General features: G+C 49.9%; 5 protein-coding genes across 5 annotated transcripts; 2 read left to right on the forward strand and 3 right to left on the reverse strand.

Annotated features, from left to right (window-relative positions):
• The first annotated feature begins 504 nt into the window (after positions 1-504).
• ccg9 (putative trehalose synthase (Ccg-9)) lies at positions 505-3,386 on the forward strand. Its single transcript, XM_025614570.1, has 6 exons — positions 505-997; positions 1,060-1,469; positions 1,520-1,795; positions 1,853-2,317; positions 2,370-2,479; positions 2,550-3,386. Exons 1-6 carry the CDS (start codon positions 893-895, stop codon positions 3,248-3,250), a joined length of 2,067 nt encoding a protein of 688 aa, XP_025466398.1. The 5' UTR covers positions 505-892; the 3' UTR covers positions 3,251-3,386.
• Positions 3,387-3,444: 58 nt separating this feature from the next.
• Positions 3,445-4,207, reverse strand: BO94DRAFT_566612 (dynactin subunit 5; the record flags this gene model as incomplete). The annotated part of the gene is made up of 2 exons (XM_025614571.1): positions 4,079-4,207; positions 3,445-4,011 (listed from the first exon to the last, which is right to left on the reverse strand). The coding sequence occupies exons 1-2, from the start codon at positions 4,115-4,117 to the stop codon at positions 3,445-3,447; spliced, it is 606 nt and encodes a 201-aa protein (XP_025466399.1). The 5' UTR covers positions 4,118-4,207.
• A 626-nt stretch (positions 4,208-4,833) lies between these two features.
• On the forward strand, positions 4,834-6,365 carry BO94DRAFT_518502 (cytochrome P450; the record flags this gene model as incomplete). Its single annotated transcript, XM_025610036.1, has 1 exon — positions 4,834-6,365. The coding sequence occupies exon 1, from the start codon at positions 4,887-4,889 to the stop codon at positions 6,363-6,365; it is 1,479 nt and encodes a 492-aa protein (XP_025466400.1). The 5' UTR covers positions 4,834-4,886.
• A 280-nt stretch (positions 6,366-6,645) lies between these two features.
• On the reverse strand, positions 6,646-13,654 carry BO94DRAFT_566614 (putative AAA family ATPase; the record flags this gene model as incomplete). The annotated part of the gene is made up of 11 exons (XM_025614572.1): positions 6,646-7,742; positions 7,764-8,030; positions 8,091-8,813; positions 8,894-9,793; positions 9,844-10,583; positions 10,635-10,971; positions 11,030-11,219; positions 11,253-12,463; positions 12,520-12,577; positions 12,599-13,039; positions 13,079-13,654. The coding sequence occupies 11 exons, from the start codon at positions 13,652-13,654 to the stop codon at positions 6,709-6,711; spliced, it is 6,477 nt and encodes a 2,158-aa protein (XP_025466401.1). The 3' UTR covers positions 6,646-6,708.
• A 651-nt stretch (positions 13,655-14,305) lies between these two features.
• On the reverse strand, positions 14,306-15,471 carry BO94DRAFT_536035 (putative transcription regulator PAB1642). Its single transcript, XM_025611922.1, has one exon. The coding sequence runs from the start codon at positions 15,412-15,414 to the stop codon at positions 14,497-14,499; it is 918 nt and encodes a 305-aa protein (XP_025466402.1). The 5' UTR covers positions 15,415-15,471; the 3' UTR covers positions 14,306-14,496.
• Positions 15,472-16,854: the final 1,383 nt, after the last annotated feature.

Raw genomic sequence — 16,854 nt, forward strand, 5'->3', positions numbered from 1 at the left:
CAACAGCAATAAGAATTTCAGGGTTCACGATCCACACGAGGAGCGCCTCTTGCTCTCTCTCGCTCGCCTTTTGCTGCTCGAGCGCGGCCTCGGACTCCGTAAAAGGGGCTGTCCATGACTAAGCGCCCCGCGCCAAGCATTCGGCGGTTTCAGCGCCGCCCGCTTCCTCAGGCACCCTTCTTACCGAGTCTCCAGACTGGACCCAGTCCCAGTCCCAGTTTCAGGACCCAGTGTTCACCGGATAACGATAAACAATGTCTCCGAAGAGTATACCCCGAAGATCATCACCATGGTGGACTAGTAGCCCTATAGACTAAAGAGTGATGGACCTTTGTTCGACGCATAAGCTTGGCCAGCTCCCCTGTGCAATCCATTCCTTCAGGTATGGTGCCACAGCCAAGAAGTGCATTCTGCAGACTAGTGCGGTCGCTATCTGTCTAGCCCTCTGTAGATAGTACCTATCGGAAGTCCCCGCTCCCGGCGATAAACACCATCCAAGCATAGGTACCCATCAGATGTGGTGATGAATATACAATGTTCCTCGCGGTACCTTGATTTGACGTCGGAGACAAAGGAACCAACAAGCCACCCGCGCATCATGGCCCACCCCCAGCTGCCAATGGCCAATTACTCTTCATCAGACACGGTGAATAATGGCCCCGGAGGTGTCGTATTGTGTATTCAATACGTCATGGTAGGTAGCACACTGGTGAAGTCATCCCACCACCATCCATGGTCTTACAAACACTGGATCAGAGCACGAACCTGAAGTGTGTCTCATCCGGACTTATACGGACAGCATTTCCTTTGCTCCCCTTGCTGCTCTTGATCAAAATCTCAAACTGTCCTGGACGCCGTACGCCTTCTCCAGACCTCAGGCATCGCCGGCAACATGACGGGTGACGCTCCTCAGCCGTTCCAGCGTCGGTCCTCCTTCCATCAGCTGCAGGTCTCTCACCAGTTTGACAAGAACTCCTGGGAGGCACCTCCATCAAAGGCAAGCTTGCTCCTTGTTTCCGTCCGTCGTATGATGTCTCGGGCTGACGTTTTCTCGCTCAGACCATCTATGCTGGCCTTTCAGCGCTATTTGACAACGATGGGGTGACTGTCGCCCTGGCGATCCGCGATACAACATATCTCCTCGACTTTCACCAGGAGGACCTTGTCGCACAAGGCGGCCGGACGATATGCGCTGAGATCACCGATTATGTGCTCAACCAGTTGCGAGAGTACAGCGATGATCATCTTGAGAAGTTCATCGGTTTGGCAATGCCGACGTCCGTGGCTCAGAGATGCCCTAACCTTTGTTCGCGTCTGTGGTCGGAGCTGGACGTGATCCCTTTGGTTCTGCCGGAGGAGAGTAACATCGGAGTCGACCACCACGTCGACCACCCCGTTCGAAAGTCAACAGGCTGGGAGCTCAAAAGCATCGATGAACAGGCGGAGTCGATGGGCCGTAAATGTGTCAGGTATGCTTTACCCAATCTGAACAAATTCGCGGGTGCTAAAAGCAGTCAAGGCTCTTTGGCCCAGAAAACATTCCCTTGCTGCAAGTCGGATTTTTGGGATTAGTTGAAGTCGACACTGCATTCCATGTGCGCCTTACGAACTTAGAAGACTTCCAAAACACTGTCACCAAGAAGACGTGGGATGCGGTTCAATACTATGCCGATGACCTCAAGAAAAGAGGTACTAAGATTGCATTCTTCAGTGCCACTCCTCAAGGCGGAGGCGTAGCCCTGATGAGACACGCTCTCGCACGGTTCTCATACTCACTGGGAACCGATATCAAGTGGTAAGTGCTTGACCCATATTGTTTAATGGCATTAATCTGATGGCCGTCCTGAACCAGGTACGTTCCGAAGCCGCGACCCGGGGTTTTTCGCATAACGAAGAACAATCATAATATCCTTCAAGGCGTCGCCCCCCCGGGTGAGCGCTTAAGCAAGGAGGACTGGGATAAGGTTATCGATTGGATCAATGAGAATGCTAAGCGATACTGGCTCTCCCCTGGTGGGCCTTTGCGGCCTCCTTCTGAGGGAGGCGCCGATGTAATTATCATTGATGATCCACAGATGCCTGCACTGATTCCTATCGCAAAACACTTGGCACCAGACCGACCAGTTATCTTCCGAAGTCATATCCAGATCCGCAGTGATCTGATTGACCAGCCCGGTTCCCCACAGGAAGAAGCATGGTCGTGGATCTGGAAGCAGGCGCAACAAGCGGATCTGTTCATCAGTCACCCAGTGAGCATATTCGTCCCGAGCAACGTTCCTTCCGAAAAGGTGGGATACATGCCTGCTTCGACGGACTGGTCAGTATCACGGCCCACCTTATTGGCATCTTTAGCTGACGTTAAGAGCCAGGCTGGATGGTCTAAACAAGAACATGCGCGAATGGGACGTCGCCTTCTACGGCCGTGTCTTCAACTCCGTTTGCAGAAACTCGGGGACGCTGACCATTAACTACCCACAAGGTCGGGATGATCCCTATTCCATACTTGCCTCATAATGGTAATTACATGATTGTTGCTAACGACTTCTCAGACGAGTACATTGTCCAAATCGCTCGATTTGACCCCTCGAAGGGGATCATGGACGTTGTTGAGTCGTACAACAAGTTCTATCGGCGATTCACGGCTGCCTTGCCTGACCGAACACCGCCAAAACTGCTGATTTGTGGGCATGGCTCTGTTGACGACCCGGACGGTGCTGTGATCTACGACTCAGTGCTCAACTATGTCGAGGAAGACCTCTCCGACATAGCCGACAAAATTTGCGTTGTCCGGCTTGGGCCCTCGGACCAGGTGCTCAATGCGCTGCTTTCGAAGGCAAAGGTCGCTTTGCAGTTGTCCACTCGGGAAGGGTTCGAAGTCAAAGTGTCCGAGGCCATCCACAAGGGCACTCCGGTTATTGCGACCAAGGCTGGTGGCATTCCACTGCAGGTAGCAGATAAGAAAAACGGATTCCTAGTAGAGGTGGGAGACACAGATGCTGTGGCGCAGCATCTGTTCGATCTATGCACCGATGAGGAGCTGTATGAGCGCACCAAGAAGTTTGCGCTCGAGAACGTATGTGACGAGGTCAGCACAGCTGGCAATGCCCTGAACTGGCTGTATCTTGCATCGAAGCTTTCTAAAAAAGAAGAAGTCAAGCCGAACAAACAATGGATTAACGACATGGCGCGCACCGAAGCCGGCCAAGAATATTCCGACAAGGAGAGCCGATTGAGACGGATCTCACTGTAAGCAAGGCAACCATTGAGCCTCGCGGATATTGTCGCTATGAGTCGTGTATCTAGCTTGTTTTTGGTAAACACTGCACACACAGTTCCTAAATGAGACATAAACTAAACCTGGGGTATACCGGGAATAATAGACACATACAGACGCAATAGAAATATGATCATGATCATCAGTCGTCAAACGCAAGCTCGCGCCCCCTACCTTCCAACCAACCTGTACCTCTCTCTCGCCATGCCCCCCTCAGCTCCCTCAACCCCATACCCTTCCCCAACCTCGCCCACGATCCTCGCCGGCGCCCCGCCCACCACACACCAACTCGGAACCACCATCCCTGGCGCCACCACCGCCCCATCCAGCACATACGCAAAGTCCTTCAAAATCGCCATACTCCCTACCACCGCATCTTTCCCGATATGCACATGGTTCCCCACTGTCGCGGCCTCCACCACCGCCCGCTCGCCTACAAAGACATGATCCCCGATCTTGAGCGGATAAAACGAGTAGACGCCCCGATGTAGCCGCGACGGGGGCCGTAGAATTGCCTGTCGCGAGATGTAACTGTATCGGCCGACGGTAATGGCCACGGATGGGCTGTTTGGTGTTGCTGCTGCCGCTTGTTGGGGGTCTGTGGGGGTGGATGAGGAAGAGGAGCGGTAGAGATCGCCGCGGATGACGGCATCGGCTTGAATCACGGTCTTTCCACCCAGAATGATGTGTTGGGTTCCATGGATTAGGGACCGGCGGGAGATTTTATTGCCTGTATCCTGTGGGTGGGTGTTATTATGGGATTGGGGTTTGGAAAGTGGAGAGAAGGGTTGTGCTGCGACGTACTGTTTCAATATATTCGCCCTTGGGCGCTTTGGGGGGCATTTTGGTCCTGAGGACTTAGGTTTGGTGGATTTGGGAGGGACTGACTGGAGATTACTCCGTAGAGAAAGAGTGTCTGGTATGTTACAGCTGTAGATCTGCGATGCGGTGAGGATCGGAGTGGAAATCATCGGCAGTTGGGGCCGGGCGGTGACCCACCCCCCTTGCACCGGCTCGTGTTTACTATCTACTCCGGACTCGCAAACATCCTCCTGGGAGCTACCAGGTGTTGCAAATTAAAGGAGACTCATCGATTCTATGACGTCTTTTAAAGATATCTGATTTATGGCTATGTTGATCTTCAGATTCTACTCTAGAGCACAATCTACCATGCTTCGTTCGCGTGACCTTTTTACTCTTACAATGGTCTCCCACAGCAAGACTGTTCTACATGATTGCGAGAGGAGAAGATACTAATATTGGAATCTGCCGCTAATGAAGCCAGGTATCTAGGGCAAGCTCCTTGAATTTGAGTTCGTCGACATCTGGCTATGTCGTGCATGTCAACCAGGCCCATTCCCTCTTCCTAGCTGCGTCTCGTTATGACTTCCAGGCTACACCCTGCAAATCTGCAGTATTATTTATCATTATAGTTCAGTTTGCAGTGGGCTATTTAAACCAGTTCTATTTGGAATCTAGACTAACTCTAAATCCGCATGTGCTGGTGCAAGCCTGAAACGTTAAGTTCTCCAAGGGATACCTCCCGCACACCTGCGAACGGCAAAGCTTTTAGACCCTCGATCGACCAAGTGACATTCTGAAGAGTCTCATCATGCTTTCCGCAATAGGCCTCTCTCTCATAGCATTCTCTCTTATAAGTTGGTACTTCCGACTTCCCCCGTCAAGACGCCCCCTGCCGCCAGGCCCGACTCTCTTCTCAGCACCATGGCCAGAGAACGACGTCGCCAAAATATTCCACTCATGGAACAAAACTTACGGGCCAGTAGTGAGTGTCAAGGTCGGGTCCCGTATCATCATCATTCTTGGTACGCGACAAGCAGCGCAAGACCTCCTAGAGAGACGGAGCAACATCTACAGTTCCCGACCGACGTCGATCTTCATGGAACGGTACTTGAACAAGGGCCGCAACCCAGCATTCATGCCATACGGGTCCCAATGGCGGTTGCATCGCCGGTTATACTCGACCCTGTTAAATGCATGGGAGTCGCATGCCTACCGCCGACTCCAGGACATCGGAAGCACAGAGTTGCTACACGGATTGCTGTCAGCCAACGACTTCCCACAGCTCTTTTACAGATACACGTCAGACGTGATGTTGAGCCTTGTATATGGTAAAGGGAGGAATAGAGACGATGCAGACCACCACCGACTGCAGCGGATCAACGACATGGCCACCTTCATCCTCCAAAAGGCCTCGTTTCGGACGATCATACTTGATCTCTTCCCGCTGCTAGATAAGTTACCGATGGTGTTTATGAAATGGCGTAAGCAAGCAGAGCGACTACACGATCTGACCCGGCAAGTGTATGTCGAGTGCGGCAACGCCGCGCTACAGGAGGATTGCTGGAACTGGATCCGGGAGATACGTCACCGGCCGGAATCCAAGGGTATACCTTGGGAAGATGTATGCTACTCTTTGGGAGAACTATATGTTGCAGGCATCTACACGACGAATATGGTCTTGGAAACATTCATAGAAACATGCACTGAGCACGGAGAAGCGGTGCAGAAGGCCCAAGACGAGCTCGATTCAGTAATCGGAACCCAAAGGCTCCCTTCGTTCGGCGACATGGACCGTCTTCCGTATATCACGGCCTTCATTTCAGAGCTAGTGCGCTGGCGCCCAATATCCCCCATCGGCGTACCCCACGCCGTGATCCAAGATGATGAGTACATGGGTTTCCGCATCCCCCGAGACGCCACTGTCATCGCCAACCAGTGGGGAATCAACATGGACGAGACGGTGTTCGAGTCACCCGAGACCTTCAAACCAGAGCGATATCTAGAGAATCCTGAGCGCCATTTATCCGGGTTTGGATTTGGTCGGAGAGCATGTCCAGGGTATCATTTAGCCAAAGCGAGCTTCTTTATCGTGATTTCTCGGATTCTCTGGGCATATCGCATTGACCGAAAGGCACAGGCTGCATATGACCCTGTAGCAAATCCAATTCTGTTTACTGTCCGCAGTCCTCAACACCAAGAAGTCATCGAGAGGGAACAGGGGGGGATAAGTCAGCAGGACGTAAGACAGATATTAGAAGATATGCGGTCGCGAGACGCCAGGAATTGAATGGTCTATCCACCCTTTACTACAGTCATTCTGATGAAACACAGTATACATGCTAAGATTTTCACGCTCATGCTAAGCTTGTGGACGCATGCGCCTTTTTGGGAGGCCTAACTGCAATACTAGACCATAACTTGACTACGACATTGAATATTTCAGAAGATCATATGTTCCATTACTACTTTGAACACCCAAGATCCACCCATAAATCCGCTACCTAAACAATATTGGTAGTCAAGACTCTGTAAAACAATCTAATAAATTCCCCCCAAGCGGTCTGATCCCCCTCTTTCATCAAGTCCACAAATATCACCCAGCAATCATTCCCATACAACAACTACTCAAGTCAAACTCCCAACTGTTCATTCGAAACAAAATGCGACCCCCCAGTACACCGATACCCATATGTCTGCCTTATCCAGCGATATCCCATACAACAGACCCCCGTTTGCTTGAGTCTTTTCTGAGCTTGCTGATCTTTCCTGCGCTCTAGCTCAGCAGCCTCGCGTTCCTTGCGCAGTGCTTCCAATTTATCTTCCCTGGCCCTGCGCTCGAGTTCATGTTGAAGGCGCTGTTGCTCGTGACGCTTCTTGGCATCGTCGTCGTTGCCGTTGCCGTTGCCGTTTTGGGCCGGCGGGGGTGGTTGTTGTTTCTTGAGTGATTCTACGAGGGTTTGTAGATAATTTTGGTCTGAGATGAGTTTCTGGTGTTCTTTTTCGCGGGTTTCCGAGGCGAGTCTGTCTTGTTGGAGTTGGATCCATATGGCGTCTGATACTCCTGCGTCTCGGGGATCAGGGCCCTGGTTTGTTTTGGTTGGTGGTTGGGGTGGGGTTTCTGGATCGTTTGTCGTTGTCTCGGGGGTGGTAATAGTCGTAGTAGCAGTTGTGTTTGTGGAAGGACCGGTCATTGGCTGGTCGGTGGTAGACCTCGCCTGGGTCTGCAAAAGGGCAAGCGGGTCTTTGCATAGCGACTGCGCGCTTTCTCGGTTGGTTCTTTCCTGGACCATGTGGACCAACTCCGCAATAACAAGCGCTTCATCTATGAGGAGCTTTCGGTCATGTATCTTTCGGATAGCGTTTTGGAATATTCCATTGGCTAGGGTCTGCACGTCTCTTGCGTTGGCCCAATTGGAGATTTTGGATAGTTGGGAAAAGTGTTTCTTGCATAATTTATGGAAGGTGTTGCTCGGAGACTCGATCGAGGTCATGTTGAAATCGGTGAGTTTGGATGTAAGGCTTTTCTTCCGGGATTGGAGGAGGTTGGTTAGTAACTGCATGCAGCTGTCCGGGCTGAGTCCGTTGAATTCGATTGACTCGAAGAAGCGACTGGTTAGCCCGGGATTGATGGCCATTAGTCGGTTGACGTCCGTGTCGTAACCTGCTAAGATAATGATGAGCTTACGGAAGAACTTTGGTTTGGTGATGCAGTCCACGATCTCGTCCATGGCCTCCTTGGCGAAGTGTCCCTCGGCGAGTCTGTATGCTTCGTCGATGAGAAGCACCTTTCCTAGGGCTTTCTCGAGCAGGGACTGGGCTTTGGGACCCGTCTGGCCGACGTACTGACCGATGAGGTCTGCTGCGGAGCTTTCGATAACTTCTGCAGAACTCAGGAGGCCCATGTTGTAGTACACCTCGCCCATTCTTCTAGCTGTCGAGGTCTTACCGGTACCTGTGAATATGTAGTCAGCAACATTGACTGATATCTTGTTAGGATAGCTTAGTGCCATACCGGGTGGACCTTTGAATAGAAAATTAAATGGCACTTGGTCTCGCGGGTCCATGTCCAACTCTCGCATATTTTTGACGGTCTGTCGATATCCTTCCAACTGCTGGACAATTTTCTCACAACCAACAACACCTGAGAACAGTTTCGGTATATCAGTATCGGAGCGATCGGCACGGTCGAAGTCTTTGTCAAAGTCCTCCGGTTCCAGACGGGAGCCCTTAGCTGGCTGAGTTGCCGTAGACAACCGCCGTTGATGATTGATTTTGGCAGTATTAAGCAGAATATCGACCTCACCAGCATTACCAAAGTGCGGGCGGTTGCGTGCGCGCGCCAGAACCTCTAAGGCTACCTTCCTGCCTGCTGGCGTGGTCTCAAAGCCCTGTTGTTTTAACTTCAAGTCCAGGATCAGGCCAAGTTCGTGGTCAGTAAAATCTTCGAACACAAAGGCAGAATCCAGAGGAAATCGTCGGGACAAGCCTGGGTTAACTTTCTGAAACATGGTGGTCATCTGGTCTTGGTATCCCACCAGCAAGACGCAACGGTCGTCACCGGGTGTACTCTGGACCTCTGCGACAAGTGTGTCAATAACGGCAGTCTTATAGATATCGGTTTCGTGACCCCCGTAGAGACCGTATGCTTCGTCGATCACCAAAACCTTCCCAACCGTCGATGCTAATATGCCTTTGGTGTTCCTCTCCGATTCACCCAAGGCACTGCCAACAAAGTCTGATGGGTTTTTTCACGATCACTAGAAGAAATGCGGTCAGATTTACCACCTGCAATGAGGGACCAAATTCACAACTTACCTTGCCCGTTTGACAAATATCCAATGTCAACAAGTATTTGTCCGTAGAGCTTTGCGACTGTAGTCTTTCCCGTCCCCGGCGACCCCAGAAGCACACGGTTCAATGTAAACTCGATCAAAGGCTGTTCGCCCAACTCCCGGTTGTAATTGGATTGGATGCTGTCTAACAGGGCCTGTACGTCCTCTTTCACCCTTTTAAGCCCAATCATGGACTGTAGCTTTCGCCCTGCAGAACAGTTCTGGAGTGCATTGGAGGGCTCAGGACCGATCAGATCCTCCTTGGTCAAATAAAGGTCATCGACAAATGTTTTGCGTCTCCTCTCCCTCTTCAAACGACGGGCCTGGCGCTCAAATATCCTGGAACAAGCATTTGCCACGGCACGGGCATTTGCAAACCCTTCCTTTCCGCGCTGTCGGCCAAGGCGTCGGGCGACAATGCGACAGTACAAACCATCCATTCCCCCCTCCACCTTCATTCTGCCACCGTACTTCTTTTGTATTCGGTGCTTGAGAATTCGACGGAGCTCGTCGTCATTATAGTCTTCAAAGGAAAACTCCCGTGGGAAGCGACTTGGCAAGCCAGGGTTATGCGCGAAGAATTTTTCCATCTGGGTTCGACAACCCGCCAGAACGACAACCATCTTCCCAGAGAGCTTCTCGACTTCTCCGACAAGGAAATCTATCACATGTGCCCCAGATCCGTGCCCCTGTGATAACTGGTATGCTTCATCGATGAAGAGCACTCCACCTCCATTATTGAGGATGTTGCTGATCTGTTTTTCGCAGCCCGTTACTCCGTCGTTCGCCAGTCGTGATCCTGTCGTTTCAACAACGAAGCTTCCCGGAATAATTCCCATTGAAGTCAGGAACTTAGCATATAACCCCGCGACAGTCGTCTTGCCTGAGCCACATATGAGCATATCATACAAGCGAGAAAATGAGTACACTAACCTGTTCCCGGATTGCCCAGCAACACGGACCCAAAACGGTCCCCTTGAAGGTCAATGTTCTGTCTTAGTGCCGTGTCCACTTGAGCTTTTATGCCAAGGAACTGCTCCTTGACACTCTCTAGACCTATCATTTCCATTAAAGCATCTATTTCTGGGCTTTGAGTTCCTTCAAGTTCCTTCTGCTGTTTCCAGTCTGCTGCGGCGGATGACATGTTGTCATGCGTTTTACCCTCATCCGGAAACTTGGTTGGAGCTTTATCAACATGACGATTCACAAGCTGCTGGTCCGAGGGCCCAATATAAGGACAACTTGCTCCGCTGGCACCCTGTCGGCTATTATCTGGCACGTGTGTTTTGTTGGTGTTGCTTCTCAACCTCTGGAGTTCGTTCTTACGCTGCTGGAGGACACGCTGCTTCTCCTCTGCATCGGATTTGTCTTTTCTAACTCGTCTCTCATGGGCGATTTCTTCCTGGATCTCAGTCAGCTGACGCAAGTACTCTGTCTGCATTAGCTCTCGTTTGATTTCCAGGTCCATTTCTTGTTCCCGTCGTCGCTCTTTGGCCCTGTCTTCCGCATTGCAAATCTGGCATGTATTTTGAAATTGCATGCATGGTCGAGTAATGCGATGATTTCGTGGACAAATCCATTCAACAATCTTCAAACACTTCATTTTAGAGTGGTCTGCTAACTGATGGCACATGTATGGGCAGTCGTGGATCCCGCAGTTAAGTTTCGCACCACTACAGTCATGAGCATGTAATTATCAGTGTGACTTATCAAGGGCATCATACCAAGGCAGCCGACATCCCCCGTCAGGAGATTCGGTATCGAAGTCCTGCGGCCTACAAATAATTGCTGTATTCTGCGGATGCTGTTCGCATTTGATAGGCAACCCGTCGTACAAATGATGGTTGGCATGAAGCCGATCAATAAACGGTCCCCAAAATTCCTTTCCCTTCTTGCTTGACGTAAAAGTTGTGGCATTTCCAATCAAAACCAGGATATTCCGAGCACGCGATAACAACACGTTCAAGCGCAGTTGGGCTGCCATAAACCCGATGTTACCTTCATCGTTGCTCCTGGTAAGTGTGGCGACAACAATATCACTCTCTTCTCCCTGATAATTATCTGTACTCTTGTTCAGCATGCAGGAGTCTGCAATGGGGGCTGTTACCGCGCGCCTTACCGATTGATGATAGCCGAATGGGCCGTTTCGTATGCCGCGCACTGGCCTGAGATAGGAGCCCTGCACGCACAAGGTCGTGCGAGTCTAGGTCATTAAGTACCGGATCATTGTCTTTACGAAGACAGTCCCGGAGAAGATGCAACTGGCCCAGGTATGGTGTGAGGACAACTATCTTGTCTGTCCCGTATCCCTGTTGGCCAAGATATCTGACAATTTATAAAACCATCTCAGCCTCAAAGATATTCCGCTTGCTCGCTTTGGCACCTTCATCACGGCGGTCTGCAATGCCATCAAACCGTTTCTCGGGATTGCTATGGTTAATAAAGATGACCCTGTCTTGTAGCCCACGAGGAGCAGGGCGATTGGGCGTCTTGGGATCATTCAACAAACCTGGGTAGGTGAGAGCCTGGACTAATGTTGAAATTTCGGAACACATGCGATGCTGGATAGCCAAGGTAGAGTGTGGGTGTCCTGATTCCACTAGACGTTCAAATAAAGAGCGGTTGAGATCATAGCCCGCTCCCTTTTCCACAGAAAGCCCATAGTGGTTTATCTTGGGTCGGAGCTGCTGATGATCTCCGATAAGAATCAGTTGCTTAGTATGGGGTCCCATCGCGGCAAGAACATGTGGCTCAAGAATCTCGCCAGCCTCTTCCAGGAGAACGACCCCTGGCGAGGCAAGACTCAATGCCGCAGTATTCATGGAAGCTGCTGTTGTCGTACACCCAATTATCCGCTTGGATGAAATAATCATGCGTGTCTTGTCATTCCATACATCATCGAGCTGGTCTTGGCAATTTTCCAGCCGGCACATCAAACTGTGAAGCATTGTGACCTGTTCCTCAATGAGAGCCTTGGTCCATTTTTCAATATGTGACTGGCGCGTCATAGGGACCATTTCCCATACATCACGGGATGCCTGGCATAAATGATCCAATGATGGCAATCCCTGGTCTTTACTGGATAACCACCGCTCGAGCAGATACCCCCAGGTGACTTGCTTTCCTTTCTTTCCCATCATAGTCATCTTTCCTTCCTCTGGGGGCTTAAAAGCTTCGTAGAAGTCCGGGTATTCAAATTCGAGGAATTCATCCATAACGCCGGGAGATAGACGAAGTTTCTGGTATTTTTGGAACGCAGAAGGCATCGCTTCTTTGAGCTCGTCCGCGTCGGCATTCAATTTATTTATGACAGCCCAACTATCTTGGCTCCTTCTGTAGTCGGACTTCAGCTCGTGGATACTGAGTTGAGATGTCCTGTTGATGGACTTCGAACCGAGACGCACAATTTCTGACTGATCAATCCCAATATCAAGAAGGTCCTCTAAAAACTGGTCCAGTGCGTGATTGGTGTAGCACATCACCAGTATCTTCTCTTCGCTGTACTTGTAAATTGCTTTCGCTAAAAGAGCTCCAACAAATGACTTCCCAGTTCCTGTTTTCAAATCAATATGGTTTGTTTAGAAGCGATATTGCTGGAGTTACACTCACCAGGAGGCCCTTGTATAAGACTGACACTCTGCGATAGTCCAGAAAGGAAGGATGTCAACTATGCAGAATCAAGGCGAACCTCCTTTTCGGTCTCCAAATTACTTTGGAGGTTACCACTATTGTTCCCGGCCTGTCGGAGGTCCTCGATCACGGAAGGGGAGATGACATCGGCCATTGAAACTGGGTCACCTTTTCGGTATTCCAGAAGCTCCTTGGCCAGAGATATATCCAGTTTATCCTGGAGACACCGTAGAATCGGCTCATAAGCAAAGACGGATGCATCGACTAGAAGATACTCAATGTCGCGGAAAAGCTTGAAGTAGAGAAGCGTTTTTGCTAGTGCACTTTGTCCGATTATTCTCAGGGTGATCTGCGGAGGTGACCGGGAAAGTAGTTCAACATCGCGGTCCAATGTGCAGAACGAGATAATTTCCCCTCGTCGCATCAAGCATCCAAACGCTTGGTGACGAAGGTAATTCCGATGTTCTTTAAGGAATTCCTTGCGTTCCTGAGGGCTTCGCTTTGTAAGGGACCCCAGTCCTGATGCTCAGGAGATTACTAGTGTGCAAGGTCGAAGCCGTCTGTCATCTCCATATCGAATTTGGGCTAAGGTAAGTTCGCCTAGCAGAGGGGCAGCCTGGCGACCTTTTTTCTGGCCCCTGGCAATCTGAAATTCATCTCGGATATCAGAAAGCATATCCTCGCGCAGCAACCGAAACTGGTTATCCAAATGGGCTGTGAGGCGTGTCTCAACTGCCACTTCGGCAATTTCTTGTCCTCTTCGGTAGAATGGCTTTTTCGTCGACAGAAACTCGTCGGAAGTCGGGTATATGGCAATTTTACGGTAGTCGGCGAAGTCGTTGTCATGACGGCCACCAGGACAGAAGTCAGGATCTGCTGAGGATGTTGCTTTGGAAGATTTCATTTGAAGCAAATGTTTGATCTTGTAAGCGTGGCTCCTGATCTCTCTCGATGGGGATTCGAAAAGCGATCCATCATCCACGACCTTTTGAGCGTCATTGGTTATGTCCATCTGAATATCACTGGAAGTAGGCAGGGACAGAAGCTCCTCGATAGCCCAGGCAAGTGCACGAATAGAATCCTCGTTTAGCTGGCGCGAGTGAAAGGCCTGCATGAGCGCGTTCTATACTGTTCGTGGCTCCATGGTGAGCATCAGGAGCTCCCGCAAAAATCGTCCGTTGCATAGTTGCTTGACGGCTGGAGTCGTCAAATAAAGAAGAAATTGCGATGTATGCGTATTGATAACTTCGGGGGACGTAGAACAAGAAGGATGAGCATGGAGACGTCGGCGTAGATTCCAAAAAAAGGGGGTGGGGCTTTAAATCTTGTGCTAGATGGCAGAAGACCTCCTATAAAGCTTCATTTGTCCAACAGTTGTTGAGTGAAAAGGACGCAGGGCTGCCTTTGTTGGTGGCCCCAGATCCAATCATTCACTCCCCGTCTGCACATTGCCGCAGTCATGATGCAGTCACAATGACACGGCTGGAGGTCGCCAACTCTTCCACTGTTAGTACTTTTGCTACCTTTCCTAGCGCCCATGGCTGGGCAGCCTTATGAAGACCCCAGGATACTAGTAGAAGATACCTGGGCAATACAAAAGCTGAAGAACCTAGCACCAACGCATCCACTTCTGGTACAGATCCAGAGCTGCGAAGTTGTCGACTAGATTGATATTTTCGAGTGCGGATACTGAGATCACTAAGAAATAAGTGAATACAGAAGTAGTCGAGGGACGACTCTATACCAGTCAGGCGAGATCATTGGACTGCGGTTACACGGTTAATTGATCTGTGAACACTAGCTGTTGATTGTAGACGTCCCCCCCTTGCTTTCCAATATATTCAAGTGGATATCAACTGAAACAAGTAAAGAATAGAGGCCACTGTTACTTCGTACTATTTGTAGAGATCAGTCCTCTTACTTATCAATTCAGAGAGTAATATACCTATTGTTACCTCAAACCTCTGGCCAAAACATCCCCTCTAACCAAACAACCTGCCTCCACCACCGTTCACATCGTCCCAGCATCTCTTTCTCCCTCTCACCTTCTCCACTCCCCCTCGCAATCTCATCCACCAGCCCGCCAATCTCGTCAACAAAAACCCCGAATTCCTCACTCGTCCAATTAGGAATAAACCTCTCTCTCAACGCACCCCCATCTGCATCTCCACCGTTCCCATCATTCCCAGTATTACTCTTCTCCATAATCTCCCGCGCAAACCCCCAGGCCCGAAAATAGCACACTTCCGTAGCCCACAACACCACCAATCCCTCCAACAGGGTCACTCCACTCGACCCCGCGGAGAGGAACAAATCCGTGTAGGCATGTGTCGCTTCACTCGGACCGAAGGCTGTTTCGCCGGGTGGTGGGACAGTCAGGTCGAGGTCATATTCGGTGGCGACGGTTTCAAAGAAGGTGAGTTCGCGGCGGATGTTCAGAAGGGCGGAAGTGAGAAGAGCGATGATCCGGGATTCAACAGGCTCGGAGGAAGGGTTTGAGGAGTTGGTGGTGGATACGGTATATGGGAGACGGACTTTTGAGAGTAACAGGCCGATGAAGCGGATGTAGGATTGTGCGTAGAGACGGTCCTGAGACAGCCAGGCTGAGAGGGTGGCTTTGGAGAGAGTGGAGGTGCCGGCGGCGTGGAGGAAGGGGTGGGTGGTTGAGGTGTGGAGGGTGGCGGGAGTAAGGGTAAGGAGATGGGTTGTTAGGGAGCCCATTCTGCTTGTGTTGACCTGATGGTGGTGGTCGTGATGATGGTAATTGTAGTGGTAGTGGCAGCAGGTTAATTGTTGTTGTTCCTGAGGGGTTGAAGGAAAAGCGATGATGTGGGTGGGGCACGGATGGGGATTGTGGAGAAGATCGGCGACCATGGCTACTTAACTAGGATAGTGCATGAGGCATCAGATCCTAGATATGCAGTAATGGTGAGCCATCTGTTGATGATTGTAGATGCCTTATACGAGTCCTAGGTATGCCTTTTCCCTTTCTGCTTGTTGCAACCTACAATTTGTCTGTAGCATACAACTATTACGTTGCTATGACCGCAGGCCGCCTCGTATTATGGTGTGATGTCGTTTCGTTGATTTCTAATGTAAAGTAACTTGAGCTTTATTCCTCCAGCTATCCACCCTTGTTGTACGTATATCATGTTGCTTCAATTCTATACTGGTGGCCTATGTTGTCTTTCAACCGCTTAACAAGTTAATCAAAGTACATGCGAGAAACCCCAAAGTTGCATCTTCTCGTGACTGCCTGGTTGTAAATTGCTATCATTAATACGTACTACACTATCTTGATCGCTACTGGGACCAGCAAATATAGTGAGGCGTCTCGCGGAAAAAGAAGGAAAGAGAATGAATATTGAAATGAAGGAAGAGGAGTAAGAGCGTCCAGTGTCCATACTGGGTCATTGATCTAGCCATCTTGATCTTTCACTCCTGGCGGCATCTTCATTTCTCGGGGATTAGTATAACTTGACGTCGAATGCTCCAGGTCAGAGGCGATGGAATAGAGCAATGTCCATAAGTCAATACATTACTGCTATTCGTACGGATATTTCTTTGAATGCACAGAAGTGAAAGCTGCCTGATTGGTAAGTCTTTGAATAAATATTTAGATTTTAATACCTCAAATCAACCTGCAGAAGTCTTAGATTATGAATATAGTTTATTTTTGGCTCATTAATCTTTCACTTTCCTATAAATTTCATTTTCCTATAATTGGTCGAGGGATTCAGCTGGCTGCAATGCTGAAGCAGGAAGATGGATCATCCGAGGGCTAAAGGCCTCACCGAGGGGATGACACGCTACCGCGGAAGCTATTCATGAAGTGAGTCATCCTTTTCTTAAAGTATTTAAACTTGAATAAAGTCGGCTGTAGGCAGGAGACTTCCCATTTCTTTGTCAGAAGACAAAAGCCTTTCCTCCCACTAAGATCAAAGATCAGAAAGTAGCCAAATTGACGAAAAGACATATCGAGGGAAATACAGTGAAGAGTGATAGCATAGGCCTTTTATGCAGGAAGCCTCATATTCTTAATGACCGCACTGGATCTCTGGAATCGGAACTCGCATATATGCGCCCTGGAATATCCCCCACTCAACGGGGTTTGGCCATGTCCTGCCATCCAGACTGTAACGTAAGTCAAATGAACTAAATATGGCAATATCAGCTGCTGGTGGGACGCTTAGCAAATGCATTTTCTGCCATTGCCGGATTAGCTGGGATCTTCAAGCATATTTCACCATATATCGGATTTTTCTTAGGACCAAATTTACACAAAGACCCGACAGCCTATGTATCCTCTACTAT

Source organism: Aspergillus sclerotioniger (assembly GCF_003184525.1).
Source record: "Aspergillus sclerotioniger CBS 115572 chromosome Unknown BO94scaffold_17, whole genome shotgun sequence".
In the NCBI taxonomy this organism is placed as follows: domain Eukaryota; kingdom Fungi; phylum Ascomycota; class Eurotiomycetes; order Eurotiales; family Aspergillaceae; genus Aspergillus; species Aspergillus sclerotioniger.